This window comes from Hippocampus bargibanti, linkage group LG01, assembly GCF_051943395.1.
Source record: "Hippocampus bargibanti isolate YZ-2025 linkage group LG01, ASM5194339v1, whole genome shotgun sequence".
Classification (NCBI taxonomy): Eukaryota; Metazoa; Chordata; class Actinopteri; order Syngnathiformes; family Syngnathidae; genus Hippocampus; species Hippocampus bargibanti.
Window position 1 is genome coordinate 7322508 of NC_142734.1, and position 24408 is coordinate 7346915.

The window sequence follows — 24408 nt, forward strand, 5'->3', positions numbered from 1 at the left end:
TTGTTTCATTGCAAATTAGAATCAGAACCTTTTCTCTCAACAAAGGCGAATCCTTCCGTTCATTCAACCTGAAGTGTATGATACTTGTCATTTTTTTACTCGTCGGGCTTATTTAAAAGGGGCATTTACCTGTTTCAACATGAACGGCCACCGAGGTCCGTATCATTCAATCAAAATTGCTCTTTGAACATCAACCCACCTAAGGTCAGTATCATCCAATCAAAATTGCGCTTTCAGTCAAGCTAGGTCAGTATCATCCAATCAAAACAGCACTTTCCGCCAACTGTAGCCCAAACAGGAAATAAGAGCGAAAAAGCAAGAATGTGTATTTAGTTTTATCGGCGAGCCACATGCAATCATCAAAATAGCCATATATGGCTCACGAGCCATAGGCTCCAGACCCCTGCGATACTGTTAGCGGGCCACCCCTAGCCTGTATGCCCTTGTCACAAGCTAGCGGCTTGTGATACTGTACTATGATTGACTGGTGACTGGCCAATCATAGTTTGCGAAAACTCTGACATTAACTAGCGCCTTCAGGAAGGCGTTGGTACCCCTTTTGGTTTGCCATTCATGTGACTATCCAATTTGAGTTTGCAAAAACCTTTGGTTGCCAACTTGAAATATGATTGGTTAAAGCAACATTTCGATCGACACATTTAATGTGACAAGGCCCCCAGAACTGATTGTGAAGGCGTCCAGGTAGATTGCTGACCCTAGTAACAAATGATGGCTGAAATATGATTGGTTAAATGCTTAAAGGATAACCGACGCCTTCGGACAAGTTGTGTCCATAACTTGTAAAATCGCTTCAAATGACTTCTACTGAGTGTATTTTACAAAGATTCCACCGCATATAGCTATAATTTACGTTTTAAGACTCGCGCTGAGTATTCCGGAAGTCTTGTTTTTGAGTGGGTGACGAGTCCTCACGTCACGGAAGGAACGCCCCTGACCGAGAAATGACACATTGTAGCAGTCCTTTCATCACCTCAATGCATTTTGCAGTACTTTCTTTGGTCTGAAAACTTCGTGTTGATGGAGAAATTAGAAGGAAAACACATAAATAACGCGATGGTGAATCGTTGTGTGTTGCACCAAGACTTCTTTTTGATATTCGATGACAAAACATCCCAGGATACAATTTCCATGGAGCTTTGTCGCCATCTTCTGCCTTTTGTAGGTACTGTGAGTACTCAAGAGTTTGTCACTACATTTCTCTCCAGATCATTTTGTCATTTGTCATTTGTCATTTTGATCCAGCATCAAAATGACCGGAATAAATTCTTTAATCGATTGCAAACATGGATGCTTTCCTCTTAAGAACTATTTGAATCATATTCATAACTGGATGAGTAACAAGAAAGCATCTTTTCCTAGTCTGAAGCCATTGTTTTGATTCTCGAGCAAGGCAAGACGTCTTGGCGTGACAAAACGATCAAGGGAGCGGGACCTTCTGAAACTGGCCACTTCCGGTTTCAAATTGAAGTAGTTTTTAGACACTTTAAGTCATTTTTATTGGTGTTTTGCATTTGACTAAAAATATCATACTGCGTGTTTGGGTATTTTAGATGCTATAAAATGTTTTTCTGATGTCAGGAAACAAAAAAAAGACGAAAACACACATCTGGAAACAACGGAAGGAAGCTGATAGAAAATTTGGAATGATTTAATATGAATTCATGGACAAAATATAATTAACCCCAGTCCGTGATTCAGATATTTTTAGTCCAACAGAGAAGGCCTTGCAGGCCTTGACAGTTCGCCACTGGTCGACAAGACTAATAGAACGCTCAGCCAAATATGGATGCAACACCGTTGTGGGGGTGCAAGCGCATCCGAATATACGACCCGGCTTCTTCCTGCGCTGATAACATAGCGATTAATGCCGCTTGGCAATAAGAAAGAAAGGATGGGTGTTGGAACATTTTCAGAACCTTGACTTTACTTTCCCCCCTGACCTTTCGGGCAAGCCTCCATCTGAGGAAGTGGAACTCGCACAGCGTCAGTTCGGCTCCGAGAGGCAAGACAAATGCTTGAGATGTCAAAGCCAGCAGTGTTCCGACGCATCCATTTTATTGGACGACAGGTTCGTGCAGCAAGTGTCTAAAATGGTGGAAAACGAAAAAGGTGTATTACTTACATCTGACGTGCCAGGAAAAGTCATATGGATCTAGGGTCTATACTTTGTCCTGAAACTGTTCTGCTGTAGCCACACTTTGGTGATTATTTAAAAAAAGAACAACAATCATGTATTTATCTGTACAGCGAGCCAACTTTTGTTGTCCCTGATCATGGCAATCCTTTGCTAAATTGCTAGGCAGAGTTAGTAGAGTTAAAAAAATGATGTCCCTATTTATTTACTGTATTTTCCGGTGTATAAGGTGCACCCAAAAGCCTCAATTATTTTTCAAAAGACGACCCTGCACCTTATACGCAGGTGCGCCTTATATGTGAAGTAATATGGAGCCACAACAGAATACGCAACTCCTGTCAGCAATCATCGAAGAAGAAGTCGTGGGTCACCCCAGCCTCTACTGTTGTGCCTTATAATGTGGTGTGCCTTATATTTGGAAAACTTTTATGTTTAGGTATTATATTTGGAAAACATTTTTCATTCATTGAAGGTGCGTCTTATAGTCCAGTGTCCCTTATCTATGGAAAGAGTTTGAAAATACACCATTAATTGGGGGTGCGCCTTATACTCCGATGCACCTTATACACTGGAAAATATGGGCGATTTTCATCATAAAAGTGAATCTGTATTTTGTTAACTCATTCAACTGCCATTCACGAATTTATTCGGGAATTGAAAACATGACGAACACGACATTCCCGAATTATTTTTTTTTTTTTCCCGTGGGTGCTGATGACTGTATTGCATTGTATTTTGGACATCTGCCCTCATTTCAAGCTCATATAACTCCAGATCCATATAATTTAGGAACAAAGTCTTTTTTTCTGATGAAAGAAGAGAGCCTAAGATTTATAACACTGTATTGAATGTTTATGTAGTCCTAAAACTCAATATTATGTGGGTCCTGGAATTCAAGTGACAATGACAAAAACCCTGGAACTGAGTGGAGATTTTTTTAGCACGTCTGCCCTGTGCTTGACTGCCAACCCTCCGGGTGTACCCCTAACCAGTGACTGTCATTGACATTTGTGTGACTATGATGGAAGCTCAAGCACTCACCCGGCCATGTAATGTACTCCCATCCTGAAATGGGGGAGTAACAAGTTCACAAGAAACAGAAGGCGGCGAGAACGGGGAGGCAGAACGATTAGGCGCCAAAGTAAGAAGAAGGGCGGAAAAAAGAAATAACCACAACTTTCTTTCCATCTTCATCCCACAGATGCCTGCTTCCTTCCTTTTTTCCCTTTCATGTTGCATTCTCAAATTGCTTTGATGAAACATGTCGACAAGGCGAAGAACTAAATGTTACTTTTTCTGTTTTTGTTTTGAGGCAGGCGCAGCATTTATCATGAAGGCCAGCCTCTCTCATCTGTGCTGCCAAGTGCCAAACTAGCGCTTGGCCTTAGTTATTCATTAGAACAGGAAAATGCCATTTCACCCTCGCAACCACCCCTCCCTGTAACATCCTGGGATCTTCTGGAGCCTTCCACAACGAAGATGCTTGTCTGAAACCTTTTCAAGACCATTGCAGCTAATGCAAATCTATTTTAGACGCTCATCAGGCACACAAGAAATTAAACCATTGCGTCCACGGACAACTAGGTGTCACGATTTGCGCAGTCATGATGGTGGTGGACCTCAAAAAAGCAGGCAGGAGGGAGGGGCAGTGTGCATTTGACAAATTGTATTAAAATAAAGTCAGCAGGAAGAAAAACTAAAACATCAAAGTCGTCAAAACAAAACAATGAGTACAAATATAACAAAATAAAACAAACCTGACAGGGTGAAACAAACAATGACCCGACACTGAATGGTCGTGCCGGGAATCCTTTTAACTGCCACTGATTAAAACGACCAACATCTGTGCAGCGGCAGGCGGGGCCGACAGTGCCATACGTTGGTCGCCAACCCAAACGTGACACTCGGTAGCCATTTCCTAGAACTGGAATTGATAGCAGTCAACATTTCTGGTGACATTGAAGTGATGTTTTGTTATTTTTGTTGCCATTTTCTATTGTATTGCCCCATCCTTAGGCAACTGGTTGCCAGACACTCACAGGGCCCAAATAGACAAACAACAACCATCCACACCTATGACAGTTTCGAATGTTTCACCATCTACAATGCATGTTTTTGGAGTGTGAGAGGAAACTGTCGTACCCTGAGAAACCCAACGCGGGCACGTAGAGAAGATGCAAACTCCACACGAGTGCAATGTTTGAAATAACGTCTGCCCGAAGGCCCGGGCCGTACAACTTTTACGTCAGGCGTACGACTTTCAAAACGTCTCGGCCCGGGTGGCCGACAACTTCAAGAAAAAAAAATGTTTTTTTCAAATCAAAGGTTTGTTTTATTCAGTAAAGCTACAGGCAAACCGCTACGTTAACGTTCGTTTGGCAATTTGCATACTCGGCACGGCAGCCAATCAGAAGCCTGTTTCGTGCTTCGGACTGACTTCGGACCGTGACTGAAAAGTGTACTTGAAAGTTTTGAAAGCCGCTTAGAAAGAGGGGTCCACATGGCTTTGAGCAGACAACGCAACACAAACATCATCAAAAAAATCATTTATACTTCGCAATGTTTTTTTTTGCGATCAGTCATCTTATTATGTTTCAAGTTGTGAAAAATCGGGCAGGCAACTTTATGGCCTGGCAGGCAACATTTCAGAGTTGTCTGCCCGGGTGTACACAAACATTTTGTCATTAGTTTCAGACACTGCCTAAAGTATTGATGGTTTGTATAATTGGCATTCAAAGGTGGATTAAGTGGAAAAAGGCCACTGACACTGAAGAAAGCTCCGAGTAAAAAAATGCACATACCAATGAGTAGCATCAGTGTGAAAATATGTTAAACCATTCAAGCATCAGAATCAGAAAGCCTTTAATAGTCCACAATGGGGACATTCGCAATATTTAAAAATTTTAAAAACAAGTAATTAAGCAATGCATTTAGACACATAACAATCGTCCCAGATTTTCTTTATTTTTCTCATCCTCTACAAAGAAACACTAATATTCATACTGGTAACTGCAGAGCTGCAGCGGTCATCGTGGATACCCGTATTGTACTGCCCCCAAGGGGCCAAGGTATGCACAGCAGAAGAAGCAGCACAATGTCTATAAAATTGAAGATAAAAATGTGAGGACATTTTCTTTACTTATAGTTTCTTTAATTGTGTCATGGCTGTTTTTATTGTTGTTCTTAATACAGAATCATATTTTAAAATACTATACATTTTTGTTTGTTTTCATGTCACAGATGAATGGCATTTCTATTCATTTCAATACAGCGAGATTATTTGATGTAGGGATTATAAATGCAGTGATGGTTTAATTCATTATTAAACTCGTATGACAAATTCCCGATATACAATGACTGCAGATGTGAGATCAGTCTTGGGACTGCAAATGATTGAACTCTCCTCCATTTAAAGGGCAACCGACGTCACTATTTTGTTTTTTAACTGACACCAGAAAAACGTTTTATAGCATCTAAAATACCCAAATTATATTATATTTTATATTTATTTATATATTTTAGTCAAATGCAAAACACCAATAAAAATGACTTAAACTGTCCAAAATCTGCAAAAAATTGAGCTGCAAATTGGGCATTTTCAGAAAGTCCCGCCCCCCTTTCGTGACGTCACGCCAAGACGTCTTGCATTGCTGGAGAATCAAAACAATGGCTTCAGATTCTGAGAATATGCTTTCTTGTTACACATCCAGTTATGAATATGATTCAAATAGTTCTGAAGACGAAAGCATACATGTTTGCCTTCGATTAAAGAAGTCCTTGTGAGGCATCTGGACTGCAATGTAACGTCCCACAAAAGAGGCAGAAAAATGCCAACCAGCTCCTGTGAGGAATGAATCAGCCCGTTTCCACAGGCTGATAGATTCCTTCCATGGAGCTTGGACTCCCTCTGCTGGCGGCTTTTGGGTGTAACACAAGGGTTTCAAAAAAACAGTACAGCAAAATACATTGACGTGATGGAAAGACGCTACAATGCGTCTTTTTTACGGTCAGGAGGCGGTCCTTTTCTGACGTCACGTGAGGACTCTTCACCAACTCAAAAACAAGACTTCCTGAATGTTCAGCGCAAGTCTTAAAACATAAAATATAGCTATATGCGGTGGAATCATATTAAAATACGCCCAGTAGAAGTCATTTGAAGCCATTTTACAAATTATGGACACAACTTGTCCGGAGACGTCGGTTGTCCTTTAATATTGCACAGCACCAGCCACTTGAAAGTGCTCAAAAGACTATGTTGAATTGCACACCCCAAGTTATACTTCAATTACTGCTACTGCTCCCTTAAAAACATTATGCAATGATTATTTGCTCCAACTGCGCGACCGTCATTGTATCGTATTACACAGTGGCGGGCCATGGATTTCATCGTGAGGCTTTCAGCGGTGCTATGTCTGAATCAATCCAGACTGACAAAAGTGTGGTGTGATTTACTACAAGTCCACTACAGGGTACCATTTGCCAGGAAATAACTGACCGACCTTTCTTAATGATGTCCATTTTGTTTTAGAAAAGTCCGTCTTGAAAATGGCTTTAACAGTAAATCTCCAATCAAATCCATTTATTTTCCTCTTTCAGCCATTTTGGGTTGCCAAAACTGCTATTAAATCAACACAATATATTTGTTTATGCTTGATACCGATACAGTGTGCCAGCTCTGGCCAGTATGCTATTGTCACTAGCAACTTGTGATCAGAGTAGTTTGCGTAAACTATGATTGGCTTCTGAATAGCCAATCATAGTTTGCGAAAACTCTGACGTTGACCAGCGCCTTCAAAAAGGCGTTGGTACCCCTTTTGGGTTGCCAACTCAAAATCTGATTGGTTCGAGCAACAGTTTGATCGACACATTTTATGCTCCTGGGCCCGCAGAATGATTGTGAAGACGTCCAGGTAAATTTCCGACCGTGGTAACAAATGATGGCTGAAATGTCATTGGTTAAATGCTAAAATACGAAAACACACATCTGAAAGCAGCACCATTGTGTAATGCAAGGAAGCTGAAAGACAATTTGGAATTAGTATTTAATAAGAATACATGGACAAAATATAATTAACATCAGTCCGTAATTCAGATATTTTAGGCCAGCAGAGAAAGCTTTGCAGGCCTTGACGGTCCACCACTGGTATTACACCACTGATCACTTTATCTCTGCTCAATGACTCTGCACATTGTCGTACGTCATTGGGTAGTACCCCTGCACAATAGTACCCTTATATTACGGAATATCTTTTGATTCTTAGTTGTGATGTGTGTGTATTTATCATAGTTACTTGTTATTGCAATGCTGATAGAGATTAGACAGAATAATAAGTTATCATATTTTAAAAGTGTCATGCTTAGCTGGCCGATCATCTCTGACAAATGCTATTGTAGCTTAGCTTAGACGACTTGAGGCAAATTCCTTGTGTCTTCTACATACTAGGCCAATTAAAAATACTTCCGATTCTGATTTAAGGCATTATATTCAGACACGTTTGAATGTTGCTATTGTTCTGGGATGGATAAAAACAACTGTGTTGTTTTTGAGTGTTTTCGTCTGAAAGGTCTTGGGGGCACCGACTCTGTTCCTCAAACACGGGAAGTAAGAAAGACTTTTGGGGGTGTCAAGGTTGGAAACTTGTTTTCTCTGCATGACCTTGACTTCTTCACTTTTATGTCCAGCTATTAATAACATGCACTTGATTCACCCCCCTCTTCTCACCCTAAACATTTGACCTGTTTTTCCTGGTTATTGATTGATGATCCAAAAGTGCATTTGAACAGTTAGACCTCATTTGTCTTGACAGCTGGATGCAAGCAAAGTGGCCCGAGCGCCCTGATCTGATACGTCCGAAATGTTGTGAGTAGGAGAGGATGACGGGGGTGGACGGTAGGGGGGGGGGGGGGTCATTGTGTTAACTAAAGTGGACTAATCAAGTCCTTTCAAAGGTTGAATTGGAGGCGTGTGCTGTCCTGGCGCAGTGGGAGCGCGCGGAGAGGAAGGGAGGGCAATCTGCTGCCGACTCTAATAAGAGCCGACGGTTGCGACAAGGTGGCCAGGAGCGCAGAAACGCTCCAGAGTCCAAGAGGAGGAAGACAAAAGAACATCACTTCAGTACTTGGACTTTGACGCCCATGCCGAGGATTTGCGTGCGGACTGCGGACGGTGATCACTTTTTTGAAGAGCTGTCGTGACATGACAGGTACAAGATGAAGTTGACTTCAAGTGTTCAGGTGGCTTTAAATCAGCTAATAATCATGAGCACAACCTGAGCAGAGAGCGTTCAGGAAAGGCCTTATAGATTTTGGAAGCTCATCGACTTGAAGCGTAAAGGATGTCCTAAACACCGACTGGGTTTTTATGTTCAAGCTAGCATTGTTTTGGAATGGACCAAGCTGTGACCTCAGTCTAAATGTCCCCCACCTGAAGCATCAAGCCTCCCCAATGAAGCAGCCCCGCTGGGCCTGGACCACCCGGCTGGGCCTGCTCACCCTGTGGACCTGTCTGTGCCTGGCCGGGGGATGCGGGCCGGGCCCGGGCTACGGCGTCCGCTCCAGGCCCAGGAAGCTCACGCCCATGCATTACAAGCAGTTTTTCCCCAACTTTTCCGAGAACAACCTGGGGGCCAGCGGCAGGGCAGAGGGGAAGATCACAAGGAACTCGGAGCGTTTCAACGAGCTGGTGTGCAACTACAACCCAGATATTGTCTTCAAAGATGAAGAGAACACCAACGCGGACCGCTTCATGACTAAGGTAGAAATTTTCTCCTCCATTCTAATGAGAGATGTTCACACTCTTATTACCTTGCGCCAGTCAAACAAATCACAGCACCTTAATTCATTCTTCAACCTTGTCCAGCTCTGATCACAAACACAAACACGTTTCTTCTCCCTTTTCTTAAGATTAAAATAACAATATTAATAAGTAATATTAAATTGTACTGTTTTTTTCTATGCTTGTCTGTGACTGTAAAGTGTCCTTGAGAGCTTTGAAAGGCGTTTGAAAATAAAATGTATTATTATATTATTATAAATAATAAATAATAAAACTATAACAAATAAACAATAATATAAAATATTAATATTAATAATATATTATGCTATATTAATATATTATAATTCTATTCTTATATGTTATTATATATTACAATATTATATTATATTATATTATATTATATTATATTATATTATATTATATTATATTATAAGAATAATAAATAATACAAAGTCTACAGTCCACTTAAAAAGGCCCAAATCACAATAGGAACGTGCTCTTCCTTTTAATCTTGATGCAGACACTTTTTCTTATTATTGGCCATTCTGCCATAAAAAAGATCTGTCTTAAATATAGGCCAGTATGTTTTATTGTGGTTATTTTAATAAGCAACTTTTTTTGAATGAACCCACCACATTCTGCAAGGTTGACTTCCAAGGACAAAATTGATTTCTCACGCTTACGCACATGCGGTGGGAAAGTGATGTTTTGCACTCTGATGATGCTGCGCCTAGATTTGCTTGTTTAGGCTATAAATCTCTGTGATGAATATCAGTGCTTGTGATATGTGCCCTTCTCATGCCCACTTTTGAGTATGTGCGCCCCTCTTTTGCCCAAATGTGAAAGACGTTCATTGTGCGTCACACTTGGAGAGGTCGCCAATACGAAATTCCCGCCTGCTGAAGTAATGGCACCATTGGAAAAGCCACTATTGTAGTTGTGACAATGAAACGCCTCTCTTCAATGGCATTGGGAGGAAAATGTATCGAGTTTGCTTTCTGTCCCTTTCTTTCTCACCCTTTGCTGTCACATTCCAGTGTGCATGCCAATACATTTTCCCATCTGCCTTATGCATAGTGGCACTCGCTCCCATGGTCTGATTCGCTGCTCCCACATCGCCTCTTTCCTTCCACTGCTCTTTCCTTAGCTTCGACAAAAATACTGTATAGTCAACTGAAGGCCGCAAGACTCGCAACATCCCGATGACGGATGAATGCATCGCTTTCTGCATCGACATCAACGTTCGCCCAGAGTGTGACTATGCCAAGCGATGGAGGCCTAGGAGTCGCAATTATTATCAATTGTCTCAGGAGTGAAACGCTTGCTTGGTCACGGTCGCAGCTGGCAAAGGCAGAGAATGGCCTTGATTATTCTGTCACCCTGCCAAAAAAGGCAAAGGAATGCAGCCAAGTCGCTACTGTATCAATTTTCTCATATCCTGGTTATTTAAGGAGGGATAGCAGATTTTTTGTGCAAGCAGACAAGCAATTAAATAATGTGGGAGAAAGTGTTGAAATAGTGAGATGGAGTCATATTCAAATTCCACGCTCACACATGAATGTGTAGAGGTGTGGAAGTCAGTGCTTCATCTTGCTAATAAATGAAAACAAGCGTTGGGCCATTTGTTCTTGAGTAGGCTGAACAAAAGTCCACCAAGCACAGAATGTTACAATCAGTCTATATTCATCATATTGAGTTGAAACAAATCTTTGCTCGAAACATGTCAGACCCAAGGCTCTGGCCCCATATCTGCCCTATCATCACATATTATAACAAATCGTGCGTGTCAAGCTTCCATTATCATTGCCTATATCTGTGTTGACATTTGAAATGTTCACATGTAATAAAAAATGAACATAGTATTTTTTTATATAATGAGACGATTCAACAAAAATGAGTTTGATATAGACTTAATTTTCTGATTACACATGCACGCATGCACACACACTTATTTTAGGGCTGTCAATGAAAAAAAGTCACATTCTAAAAGAATATGATATGTATATCTTGGACGTATCATCTCAGAGGATAATACTGTATTCTGCTCAAGTTATATGGACCTTTACAGGACCTCAAATAAACTCTGCTGGAATATAGTGCTTGATACTGACTGAAAGATGCACGTAAAACTGAGTCATTTGAGATCATGTGGGTGCCGCCTGTGTAGGAGTGTGACAACTACGATTCAGTATATTTACCCTTCTATAGCTTTTTAGTATGATAAAAGCTACACATATTGAAACGAATCACTCCTACATATTACTTAAGTTTTGTTATAAAGAAATGGAAATATACAACAAATAGTGTTAGCTTTGTTGTACCCACCCTTTCAATAGATGAACAGGCAACCATCAGCGGCAGTTGAATCCTGGTGTAAATTTCACCGCGGCTTCGGTCACCGTCGAGAAACTTCCTAGCGTCCTCTAGTGCACAAAAAGAAGAATACATATTTTTAGAGTCAGTTTAATATCCTCGAAATAGTTTACTGGTACACTTTCCCAACATTTATTCAGCAAAGGCATCCATTTTCATTTGAAATCTCGTTACCACAGCAAATTCAATGTCACAAAACGAATGAGTACTCAACAATTGATGATCTTGTCTCAAATCACTCACACTCAACTGGTTGCCAGCGAATCGCAGGTCACACCTAGACGAATAACGATTTACAATCACACCTAGGGACAATTTAGACCAGAGGTTCTGGAACATTTTTGACTAAGACAGCCATAAAATTACAATATTTAGAAATGTTTTTCAGTGAGAGGCACACGCGCACACACACACACACACACACACACACACACACACACACACACACACGCACGCACCCCAATCCCCTTACACATTGCTGCTGTGGACTACAGATTTCACCATTGTGGGACAATTAAAGGCTTTCTGATTCTGATATTAGCTAGCCTGCACACTGCTCATTAGCTTGCACGCTTGCTTTCTGATGTCTCTCACAGAAGTATATTGGTGCTAACGTTAGCATGGGGCTTGTCAAAGTGTCACTGATATTCAACTGTTTCATTCATGGAATTGTTTCATTGCAAATTAGAATCACGGCTAAATCTTGAACCAACTGCCACCCAAACAGGAAATGAACAGCAAAAAAAAGCGAGAATATGTATTTAGTTTTATCGGCGAGCCAGATGCAATCATCAAAAGAGCCATATATGGCTCGCGAGCCATAGGTACCCGCCCCCTGATTTAGACTGTTCTGTCTCCATGCTTTTGGAATGTGGGACCAAACCGGAGCACCACCATGATGCAAACCTACTAAGCAGTTGCTCACTTTACCACCATATATTATCATTTCATTCAAAAGTGATTAACTAAGTGTGTGTATCCACACACACATTTCCTGTTTTTTTATTTTATAACAGACTAATGATGGACTTAATTCTTGTTCTAGCGCTGCAAGGAATGTTTGAACAGGCTGGCGATCGCGGTGATGAACCAGTGGCCAGGGGTACACCTCCGGGTGACAGAGGCCTGGGACGAGGATGGTCACCACCCTGCTGGATCTCTACACTATGAAGGTCGGGCTGTGGACATCACAACTGACGACCGAGACACAGACAAATACGGACTGCTCGCCCAGCTCGCTGTGGAGGCGGGATTCGACTGGGTCCATTACGAGTCCAAATATCACGTCCATTGCTCCGTCAAAGCAGGTAAGATCACATTGTAAACACACTTCAAGATCAAGATCATGTAAAGTAAATTTGTAGATTTCAACAATACAATACTGCAAACTGCAGCTGTAAAAAAACACTAACAAACATGAATCCAACCATTTTCCAGACCACTTTATCCTCATTAGGGTCACGGGGGTGCTGGAGCCTATCCCAGCCGTCTTCGGGCACAAGGCGGTGGACACCCTGAATTGATTGACAGCCAATTGAAGGGCACATAGACACAAACGACCATCCGCACTCACAGTCACACCTAGGTCCAATTTAGATTGTTCAATCAGCCTGCCATGCATGTTTTTGGAATGTGGGAGGAAAGCGGAGGACCCGGAGAAAACCCACGCGGGCCCGAGGAGAACACGCAAATTCCACATAGAGAGGCCAGGTCTTGAACTCACGACCTCTGCACTGCGAAGACATTTTGATGTCACATTTCATATTGTTATATTTGGCCCCAACTGGTATCCCAAACCAGAGGTTTTGTTTGACTTTTGAGTCCCCGCCTCTCCTCTGAAGATTTTAATTTGATTCGCCTAATGTGGTTGTGTTTCTCTCTTTAGATCACTCAGTTGCAGTGGAAAAAGGAGGCTGTTTCCCAGGCTGGGCCCGGGTGACTCTTGCTGGAGGGATTCAGAAGAGCATGTCATCACTCAGTCCCGGGGACAGAGTGCTGGCCATGTCCAGCACAGGTCAAATAGTATTTAGCTTGGTCCTGTTCTTTCTACACCGGGATGAGGACACTCGGGTCACTGTTCTGTCTCTTGAGACAGAAGATGGCCATAGATTGGACGTCACATCACAACATCTGGTCTTCTTAGACCCCGACTGCACAGTTGACAACAGCAAGTACCAAGCACGGTATGCCAGCAAAGCCAGAGCGCACCACTGCGTTTTGATCCACAGAACAGATGGTCAGATACGTCCGTCTCAAATCAGTTCCATTTCGGTGCAAAGGACAACTGGAGTGTATGCACCTTTGACAGAAGATGGAACTTTGTTTGTGGATGGGGTCCTGGTGTCCAGTTATGCACTCGTGGAAGGTCACATGCTGGCCCATTGGGCCTTCGGACCTCTGCGACTCATTTCATCATTACAGCGGCGACTTTGGGGGGAAAGCACAACGCAAGAGCAGACAAATTGCACTAACACAACGGTGTTTCATCATCACGTAGATTTCTATGGGACTAAGAGTTCTTCGATGAGACATCATGATGTGGATGAAGCTCGGAGAATAAAAGTGAAAGAGGGATTCAACTATCAGAAATCCAATGTGCACTGGTATGCTCGAATTTTGTACAGTGTGGGATCTATTATTTTAGACTCCAACTCTTTTCATCCTTAAAAGTATCATTTTGGGGGGTTTTCATGGTAACTAATTCATTTGCTTGTCTGTGCACTGGGTTGGGTGTAATTATTCTTTTAAATATGAATCATTTTTCATGTGCATTAGAATTTTTGTCAAATCAATAGATTGTTTTTATTTTTTTACAATTTGAAATGTATGTTTCATATTTTGATCATTGCACCATAAGTATTGTATGTCTTCCCTTTTTTGCCATCAAACATTAAAATGTAATTTAAGGAGGGAATAATGTTTTCTCTTGTTATTCAGTGAATTTCTTCCACAGGTGAAGAACATCAGAACGATGTGGTGCTTTACTTTGTTTACTTCTTTGTTTCTGAGAACAAACAAGATACCTGTTGCAGATGATCTGGGGGGACTGGACGTTTCGGAAGATATTATTCCTGTACGTCTTGCATGTATTTAAGTCGAAGGCCATTTAGAGATTTGTAAACCTAAAGCAAGATTTTGAAATCTATTCTTTGGCTCACTGGAAGAAAGTGTAGGAATTTGACAACAAGTGTGTTTTGGAGGTGTTTTATGGTAGACGTAGGGACTATATCTAGTGAAAGCATTTCAGATCAGCTGCCTGAGTCTTTCATGCATTCGTTAATTCATTCGTGTATTCAGTCATTTATTTTTTATAAGACACTGTAAAACCCTTGGGCTGTGGTTTGGACATACCACTACCACTATTCCAAGGCTGAGGTAATCCGTAGTTAAAGTAAATCACGTGTAATGTTAAGCAGTACTTTACTTTGACTGTAGCCTTTTATTTATTGTGAACAAAAAAACAACTTTTAAGAATCAGAAAAAAAGTTGGGAGAAAAAGTTACATGATATGAACAAAGACGTCAACATTCACCTGGATGGAGCATTGCCACACTAAAAATAACCAATACAGTAAGCAAAATGAGAACACACCTAAACTTCAAAATAGAACATGGAAAACACAATTTATGGTCACGTCCTCCTGCTTTGTGCTGTTGTAAACATCTGTGGAGGTATTCTAAAGGATTATCCTTGAGATGCAGAAGGCAGATGGGAAGGGAATCACTTTGCTGGCCGACGAATGGGAGGAATCGAGTGCCCTTAATACCAGCCTCTATTTACAGGCATTGGCCAATCAGCCTGTCCTCCAATCAGTTTTGCCCCCACCTAAAAAAATCTAATCCAATCTTGCTAAAGCTGAATGGGAAGTTAACTAATCCTGTGCAGAGGCCTAGTAACAACCTATTTTCAAAAGGAAAACCTGCACAAGTCATGTACTAATGTATTAAAAGGCATAACAGTACTTTTGTGTCAGACTGTATTATTCACTCGTGAATGTGGATGACTCCAATTGAGAAATGCTCATCATTTTCATATTGTGTGTATCAGAATCAGAATCAGAATCATCTTTATTGCCAAGTACAGTAAAGTCTCGTTATATCGATATCGGATATATCGATAGTCCCGGTTATATCGATACTATTTCTATGCACGCACGGAGAAAATTACATGCAAACAGGGTCGGATATATCGATATTCCCGGTTATATCGATATTTTTTCTGACTCCCTTGAATATCGATATAACGAGACTTTACTGTATGTAGAACATACAAGGAATTTGTTTCCGGTAGAACACGCTGCACTAGTATCGTCGTCAAAAAAACTGCTAAGTGGCACTATACAGTTCCATTTTGGCTACTGTTGAAGAGTTAAGAGTTAATGGCTTGGGGGAAGAAGCTGTTTAAATGTCTGCTAGATTTGGTGCGCATGGATCGGTAGCGCCTGCCTGAGGGGAGTAGTCCAGTAGGATTTTCCGCGCCCTTGTTCGGATTCTTGCAGTGTGCAAGTCCTCGAGAGTGGGTAGGGCGGTGCCAATGATTTTTTCCGCCGTCCTAACTGTCCGTTGAAGTCGGATTTTGTCCATTTTTGTGGCGGCCCCGAACCAAACGGTGATGGAAGAACACAGGATGGATTCGATGACAGCCGTGTAGAAATGTTGCAGCACCTCCTGTGGCAGGCCATGCTTCTTTAGCAGCCTCAGGAAGTACATTCTCTGTTGGGCCTTTTTCAGAATAGAGTTGGTGTTGACCTCCCTCCACACGCTCCCTAGTGCATTAAATATATCAAATTTCATTTGAGGTGACATGAATTGGGGTCACATAGAGGTCTCCACAGTGGAAGAGTACACAGTGGTAGGGTCAAACTGCAAACCGATCATCCCTGAAGCAGGTGCTGGTGACTGGTCAATTCACGTAGAGTAAACAATGCACGAATTACTAAAATTGCCTTGTTCCAGTATTGTGACTTTTGAGGTAATCTGCAGTCCGGATCGTATTATATAATACAAGTCAAAATGAATGTAACATTGTGGAAGGTGTTGAAGTCTTCTACCAAACTAGGCTTGAAGTTGGGGGACATGCAAGTGACTGTCAATCAAGTGTGTTGAATTGAATTCTTACAAAGTTGAATTTGACAGGTTAAAATAAAGAGAGCCACCGGGTCGGTCATTCATGATAACAGGCCGCTGCATGGGTTGCGCGAATATAGTCCGTCTCCTGCAATTTATGACAAGCTCATGAAATGGCTTCCGCGCTTTGGAAAATGTAATGACCTCCAGTACTATCGAGTGTTAATATCCTCCATCATCTTTCCGATGCGTGCCTGCCAACGAGCACATTCATGTGCTGCGCTGTGCAGGAAAATATAAACAAAGCACAACTGCAATTTCATTTTAGACGCCCTAATGTTGACACATTGAGTGGTCGTTTCGCACGATTTGCTGATTTTAGAGCGCTGGTCTAAAGCAATCTGCTTTGGGCGCAGTTTGGGACAAGTATGTAATGTGTGTGGGGTGGGGGTCGTGCAAAGTATCAAGTACCATATGTTGCGGGATGAAGTCGACACCAAATGAGTATGAGTATTTTGCACTATTCCGCACACAACTGAGACGCCGCGAAAGAGATTCCGCAACACATGCCATGGCTCGTTGTTAGCATTCAAGCTACATCCACACGCTCGATCTGTGTTAGCTGAAAGAAAACATCGAATGGAAAGCCAGCAGTACTATGGGGCTTATCGGCGCCTCTTGACGCCCGTGTAGGATATGCGCCTGGGGCGAGCAAGATGAAGCGACAGTTGCCTCGCAAAACCAGCGATCTCTATGCGTAGTTGAATCGGGGCGCACAGGACTCGAGGAGGGCAAGAGCGCACTGAGCGAGCTCAGGCTGCAGCCTTCCGCTAGCGAGCACTTCCCCCACTCTCTCTATCTCCCTATTTCTCTCTCTCTCTCCCTCCCTCCCATCCTCCTTCTCTCGCTTCAGCCGGCTAGCCGCAGCTATAGTCCGGTACAGAAAATGAAGCGACCAGAAGCAATACGGGAAGCTGCCGTGGGGCTCTTTGGATTTTGCTGATGTGTAAGGAGACGCTTTTGTTTTCGTAAGGTCAGTATTGTCACCTGTGACTTTTGTCATCTTGCAGTGCCGAGTGTAAATAGAGACACACTAACCCTGACCTTAGACCGGGCAATCTTGGCTCCGCTCTGTAGCATTTAGCTGTTAGCTTGTAGCAGATGACGCTGTCTACTTGCTGGAGTACTAGCCGTGGTACCTGGGCGCTAACTTCGTCTTGATTCCTGTTCCGCGGGCACGCTGTCCAGTGTGTTTTTGTCCAAGCTGGCCGTTGTCATTTCCAGCAGTGAATGCCGCTATTCATGCCACTAAAGGTAGTTTTCACAGTTTTTAAAATTCGGGACACCGAGCTGCTACGTCACCATCGCCAGATGCCAATTTTTCCGTTTCAGTCGTCGCTAGGCATATGAAGTAGGCTATTTACTGGACGAGAACGATTCCCCAAATCTGTGTTTACATTGAGTAACGACTGGTGTGTCTGTTAGCATCGAGTTGTATGATGTTTTCTCTGGAACGACAGCAACACGCAGATGTTGCCTGACATCATCACCACAATGGAAGCATATACGATCGCCATGAAAGTTAATTTGTTGTTACTTTCAGTGTCAACCCAGCTAACGCTATTTTGCCATCTCGGCGCTTTCGCGAGACAGTCGAAGGAATGCATTTTATGGAAAAAGTACATTGATCTCATTAATTGACTAGCTTTACACTAACTGATTATGTTGTGTCGTTATCGTTCAGTCTTTCCACTTGACACATTTGTTTCGTTTTTGCCCAATGCACTGAATTGTTCACCTTTTGGTTTTGATGAAATCCTGTTGGTTAAAATGGACATCAGTGTGCTTTGTTTTCCTTCTATTTTTAAGAAATGTGCCAGGTGGTGTTGTGTATATACGTGTTGTTCTTCTCGAATAGTTTAAAGCAGTAGTGAATGATGCTTGTATATTTTATGCATGACAAACACGTGAAAGGCATTCGTCTGCCCACCAGACTAGTTTTTCTCCAAATGCTGAACGTGTGTGTATCTGAGAGTGAACAAGATGGATTTTACTTCGAAACTGATGGAATATTTTGTTCTGTAGCTGTCCGCCTATTGCATCTAAGTTATACACCACGCTATATTATAGCTGCTACTCAGCGCATATTCATTTGTTTCATTTTCTGACATTAAGAGATTATAATCACACGAGGACAGTGGAGACTCTGCTATGTCATCATTCGGCCGAAATGGAGCTGCGTGCAAAAATACTCTTGCCATCGACATTCACGCTACTTAAAACGCCAGCTCGCCCGTCTCCACACAAGACCCACGGCCACGATTCGGCGGCGCTATTTGTTGTATGCAGAAACAATGGCGAGGCCGTCGTTTGATTGACTGTACTGTACTTCGTCCACGGCGTGAAGCTCCTCGCGGAACACAAGTCTGACCGACTTTGGTTCCGCCGATAACAAGAGCGTTGCAACAGGAAGTGTGCAACGCGGAAGTTGTCTATTCTTTATGTATTTTAAAACGAGAGAAAAAAAACATTTTATGTAAAACGCCACAAATACTGGTCACAACATACAACCGTATTACGCATTGCCATTTATTAAATGCACCGATGGGTTAATAAGGAAATTATGATGCTAACTCCAGTGTGTCAGCCTCCTTTCACGCGCGCTAATGTGTTCAATTTACAAACTCACGCGATTACAGTATGCTTACGATAGTCAATCGCCAGGTCACCCCACCTTCGGAATGAACAGAATCATTAGTATGTTTAAATAAACGCAATATGGTTATTGTGGTGTTGAAATATGATTATTTTACATGACGGAGTTCACGGAGCGGTTGCCCAAAGGTACTGCTGTATTCAATCGCTATACGGCTTCGAATCTTGCTCTGAACCCATCCATAATTATGGGTGTGCTGGATCCTATCAGTCTTGTGTCAGTAGGCATTCGGCACCCGGAACTCGTTCCAATCAAATCGCCTTGATTACTAAACACCATTCGCCCACACAAGACACTTAAGGACAATTTTTAAGGGTCCATCAGCTAACCATGCACGTTTTTGTAATGTGGGGGGAAAACGGATGACCCTGAATAAATCCATGCAGGCATGGGAAGAACATGCAAACACCACACTGGAAGGGGCCCCAGAATCAACCCATGACCTCTTCACTGTGAAGCACACATGCAAATCAGTTTATTTATCCATTTTATTGTGTTTACAATTTCTTGCAGCACTGGGAGTTGTAAACGAGCCGTTTCGTTTCACATATTGTTTTGATGAATTGAGCAGTTGTGCAGTTTAACAATTTTGGTGGCTACTTGTAAAAGAAGCTAATGACTAGGGCCAAAAACAGATAAAGTCGTGGTTTGGATAAAGATCTGTAGGAGATTTAAAATAAACATAGGTCAAATTAATCTAAGAAATACATTTGGATTACATTTAAGAAAAGTTCAAGTGTTTAACCTTGAAAAAAAGATAGTTCAGATAAATCAGAATTTTTACAGCAAAGTCACGTTAGCGGGAGATTTACCGGTCCAAATGACCGCTACTATCAAATCAATATTAACGTCTTCATCCGGAAGGATCTGCATGTCCTTGATTGCTGTGTAGTAAGACATCGGTTTTGTTTAATTTGTATTATCTCATGTAGTTGTTCCTTTAATAACCGCATTAGACTAGTTTTTGGGCCATTTCAAAATAATTTTAGGTTGTTAGTATTCTTGACTATACCATTACAATAAAGTTTGTTTTTTGATACTGTAGATCTCTGTCAAGGAGGTCCAAGTCAGTTTGGAGGGGGGATGGACGAGCAGAAATCAAACTGCGACGAAAGCGACTCTGAACCAACAGGTAATTGCGATATATTTTCTGCATCAAAACGTATTTTTGCATTCATGCATGCAGTGATGGGATGGACCTGGTTACAACTTCCACGATTAGTTGCGCTTGGCTGACTTGCTTGTATTATTTTTTTGTTCTGCATTTCAAAGTTTTTGAGAATCAACTCAATTGCTTTTAAAAATAATTGACTTGCGCACACATGCACGCACGCATGCCCACTATTGTGCTAGTTTCTGGGAAATACCATCCAAAAAATGATCATGACAACCCCATTGAGCACATTTCTCCTGTATTATATTGATGTATTTTTTTAGCTGATGACAATGCTCCAGCGAGACAACTTGGAGAGTCCCAAGCTCACACTGCTGCTGAGGCTGTGTCCAGTCCGACTCTCGCCTCTTCAAGTACACCTATGTAAGTTTCCGGTCCACCATTCTTGTCTTTTTGACTTTTTACTGTTGACAAAATGAAGCACAGAGTGTTTGTATGTGTTTCCTATAGAGAGAGCGTAAGGGCGTGCGCTCTCTGCAACTGTGTGGAGCGCAGCCTTCATGGACAACGGGAACTCCGACACTTTGGGTCGACTTCTGAGCTGCCAGCTCTGCAGTCGACGACGTCTCAGCTGCCACAGCCTGGGAATGATGAATTGTCTTCCATTGGATTTACGGACGCCATTTGCCTGCCATCGCTATTTGATGACTCAGGTTCATTTCCAGACCACAGTCACCACTTTTAATTTGGCGATGATGTTAATCCAAGTTTGTCCGGAGATTTGAAGAACTAATGATGCTGTTTGGAATACAGGGGGGTTTTGGGTTCATCACTGGTGTGCGATGTGGTCAGAAGGAGTGCAACAAAAGGATGATGACGGGTTGGAGAACGTGGATAAGGCTGTTATCTCAGGGACACAGCGGGTACGTGCACTGTCTATAATTCGACTTCAGTTCCATGAGATGAGAATGTTTGAAATAACAAAAGCTTTCTTCAAGACGTATCACACATAGTGATTGATATTTGGCACTGTTTTGTTCCAGGTTTGTGCATATTGCAAACGGCTGGGTGCAACCATTCGATGCCATGCTGAGGGCTGTTCAACCTTTTACCACTTCCCCTGTTCAGCACCGAGTGGATCTTTCCAATCCATGAAGCAGTTGGCCCTTCTCTGTCCACAGCACATAGACAAAGCAGAAGAGTTAGGTAAGATTAAATGCATCTTCACACCATTGCTAACAGAGTTACGTCACACATGGCTGTACAAATCATTACAAAATGTTTTCAACTGACGAACAAGTTCCTCATCACATACTTATTGCTGGTCATAATACAATTCTGGGTTCTGTTTTCGAGTAGAACTCCTCCTATCCCAAATACTTTGCATGAAATATGTTATGTACAGTTTAGGAAAAAATGGATGAAAAGTGGCAGTCTGAAAATATGCATCTTCAAAGTGAGACTATTATGACTCAAGTATTTATTAGCTCACTTTCCTGTGAATAAATAAATACTTCCCCAAACGAGTTTGGATATAAGAGAATCAGAATTAAGGAGTTCCAGCAGTCGCCCCGTTTTTCTTTAAGAAATATATCGAACAATGGCTCGTATGATGACGTAATTCTATATTTTGACTTTCACAGCAGGGGAAGAGTCTTGGTGTGCAGTGTGTGACTCAGCAGGGGAACTCACAGACTTACTGTTCTGTACGGGTTGTGGCTTACATTATCACGCGGCCTGTTTAGAAATTGGGGCCACACCCATCCAGCGGGCAGGATGGCAATGCCCGGAGTGTAAGGTGTGCCAGACCTGCAGGCAAGTCAACCCCGTCATCCGTTTGCATGTCGTCTTATATTGGTTTAATGTGTCATTTGTGTGCCTTTTGGAATGGTTGTGATGTTACTCATTTCCTTTGTTATCATTCTCCAGACAACCAGGTGACGACTCCAAAATGTTAGTTTGTGATGCCTGTGATAAGGGTTACCACACCTTCTGCCTGCAGCCTGTCATGGATTCTCTACCTTCAGATCCATGGAAATGCAGAGTAAGTCGTATGTGTCAGCTTTTCAACGTGGACCCTTCCTTGGAAAAAAAAAATACACTTGAGAGAAGCATTTTCCAGTTAAATTCAAAGGCTACTCTGATCAAGTGATTTTTCTCACCCTAATGTGAATCTTGTCAGAGGTGTCGTGTATGTATGGAGTGTGGCGTTCGTGGGCTGGTTTTGCCTGGCTCAGCGCATTGGTTTGACAACTACACAGTGTGTGAGGCCTGCCAGCGTCAACGCACCACCGTGTGTGGCGTGTGCGGCAAAGCTGCGCACCCATCTGTGGCTCTTCAGTGCTGTACCTTGTGCCACAGGTGTGTTCACCGATCACGCACATACTTATCATTTGGGAGTTTCACTCAGAAGTAGACTCGCTGTAAAGTATCATGTGATTTTTTTTTTTTTTTTTTTTTTTTTTATACTCTAAGGTGGGTGCACAGAGAGTGTGCGATACCAGAAGACAAAAGCATTTGCCTGCTATGTAAAGAGAATCAACATCAGCATGAGCATCTCCCCGAAGCGCACACGGCACAGACTCAAACAGCGGAGGTGGCGGATGAGACTGACGGAAACATCCATTTGGTAGAGATGACAATCCAAACAGAGGCTGACATGACGGAAAGGCCCACAGATGTGATACAAGGAGAGGGAGGCACATCAAAGATAGGGGTGGAAGCAGTCACTGTAGAAGAAGCAGTATCCATGGGCATAGGTTAGTCCATACATATCCCAACGAGTGTTTTTGCAAAAATTCAGATTTTGACACTACACTTATATAATACGTACCTGTCAACCGGCCATATACAGTAAAATCTCGTTATATCGATATTGGATATATCGATAGTCCCGGTTATATCGATACTATTTCTATGCACGCACGGAGAAAATTACATGTAAACAGGGTCGGATATATCGATAGTCCCGGTTATATCGATATTTTTTCGGACTCCCTTGAATATCGATATAACGAGACTTTACTGTATTGCCGTATTCTGTATGGTTTTTGCACATTTTTAGATGTGTACGGCATACAAGAAAGTTTGTACGTCAAAGCAAAAATTGTTCAATATTATTTGGAGATATTTTTGATTCCGTTTTCATCATTAAATATTAACAGTAATGTTAATTATAACAAATATTGCTACTCGGAAAAGGCGAAGTGACCACAGAGAAAACAAGTCCGTGCAAAAAGTTTCGAAGAAACAAAAGTTCTGAGAGGACAATTCCCGGTTAAGTGAAATTTTATTTTGAAATCAGTCAAATATTTTACCGTGTTTTTTTTTTTTTTTTTTTTTTTTTTTTTTTTTTGGGGGGGGGGGGGGGGTAATATCATTCATATTTTTTTTAACATTACACATCGTGAGAACACAAATTCAAAATCTTTTATTGCTGTGGACAAATTCAATTTGTCCACAGCAAAAAAAGCCGCCACCATTCTCTACAACTAAGAACATACTTGATTATTGCTAGAAATATGTTGTAACTTGTTAAAATATTAATGTTTACATGTGAAATTTTGTTAATAAAATAGGGCAATGAAATATGGCACTTGCGTATGCTGTGTTTTTTTCTTCTCAGTAAGGAAAACTTGAGCCGTTAGTAAGGTCGCAGTGTCTCGCAGGTTGACAGGTATGATAATATACCTAGATAGTGAGCCCGAATAGTTCATTGACAAAGTGCTACGAGATCTATGACATATAACATAAGTTAAAACTGCTATGCACACCTACAAATAAGCAGTCTGATTTTGCCCCTCTCAAAAAAAAGCCCTAATTATTGACAGTTTTAAGATGGTTCTGTGAGGTTTTTTTTTCATGCTCTTCTGATGTCGCCTTTGATTGCGCAAGAGTTCTCGATTTTGGATCCTTATGGAACAGAATCTTTGTTTGGAGGTTATTTAAGCACACTGATTAAAGAATAAATAAAACAGTTGTGGAGCAGACCTTAGTCAGTGTCTTTGAGGGCTTTGAAAGGTGCTTATAAATGAAATGTGTTATTATTATCATTATTACTCTCCTTCTAGGTGCGGAGGCTATTGTCGATGGGACAGCAGATGTGGGTGACAAATTTTCAAAGGAGGAGCTGAAGATTGACACAGACAACTGCATTTCAGAGAGGTCTGCTGCGACATTTGAGTCTCCAGGTAGTAATCTCAAGTAACT

The 24408-nt window shown here is 41.8% G+C and overlaps 2 protein-coding genes across 3 annotated transcripts in view; both read left to right on the top strand.

Moving 5' to 3' along the window:
* The first annotated feature begins 8235 nt into the window (after positions 1–8235).
* Positions 8236–14210, top strand: dhh (desert hedgehog signaling molecule). The gene is made up of 3 exons (XM_088990006.1): positions 8236–8909; positions 12349–12610; positions 13189–14210. The coding sequence occupies exons 1-3, from the start codon at positions 8517–8519 to the stop codon at positions 13968–13970; spliced, it is 1437 nt and encodes a 478-aa protein (XP_088846132.1). The 5' UTR covers positions 8236–8516; the 3' UTR covers positions 13971–14210.
* Positions 14211–16886: 2676 nt separating this feature from the next.
* kmt2d (lysine (K)-specific methyltransferase 2D) overlaps positions 16887–24408 on the top strand; it is a 42225-nt gene continuing 34703 nt past the window's right edge. The window contains exons 1-11 of one of the 2 annotated variants that reach the window (XM_088993097.1): positions 16887–17402; positions 20131–20217; positions 20523–20622; positions 20710–20912; positions 21013–21122; positions 21243–21405; positions 21843–22014; positions 22129–22243; positions 22382–22560; positions 22675–22958; positions 24270–24389. In XM_088993097.1, the coding sequence (XP_088849223.1) occupies positions 20169–20217; positions 20523–20622; positions 20710–20912; positions 21013–21122; positions 21243–21405; positions 21843–22014; positions 22129–22243; positions 22382–22560; positions 22675–22958; positions 24270–24389 (1495 nt within the window). In that variant the 5' untranslated portion in view covers positions 16887–17402; positions 20131–20168. The remainder of the gene's footprint in view (positions 17403–20130; positions 20218–20522; positions 20623–20709; positions 20913–21012; positions 21123–21242; positions 21406–21842; positions 22015–22128; positions 22244–22381; positions 22561–22674; positions 22959–24269; positions 24390–24408) is intronic. The other variant, XM_088993090.1, reaches the window with a different exon arrangement.

Excerpts from the sequence above, each read along its gene's own strand:
- dhh (XM_088990006.1), top strand. The coding sequence starts at position 8,517 with ATGTTCAAGCTAGCATTGTTTTGGAATGGACCAAGCTGTGACCTCAGT. Across the intron at positions 8,910-12,348 it reads CGGACCGCTTCATGACTAAG|CGCTGCAAGGAATGTTTGAA; the intron begins GTAGAAATTTTC and ends TTCTTGTTCTAG. Across the intron at positions 12,611-13,188 it reads CCATTGCTCCGTCAAAGCAG|ATCACTCAGTTGCAGTGGAA; the intron begins GTAAGATCACAT and ends TTCTCTCTTTAG.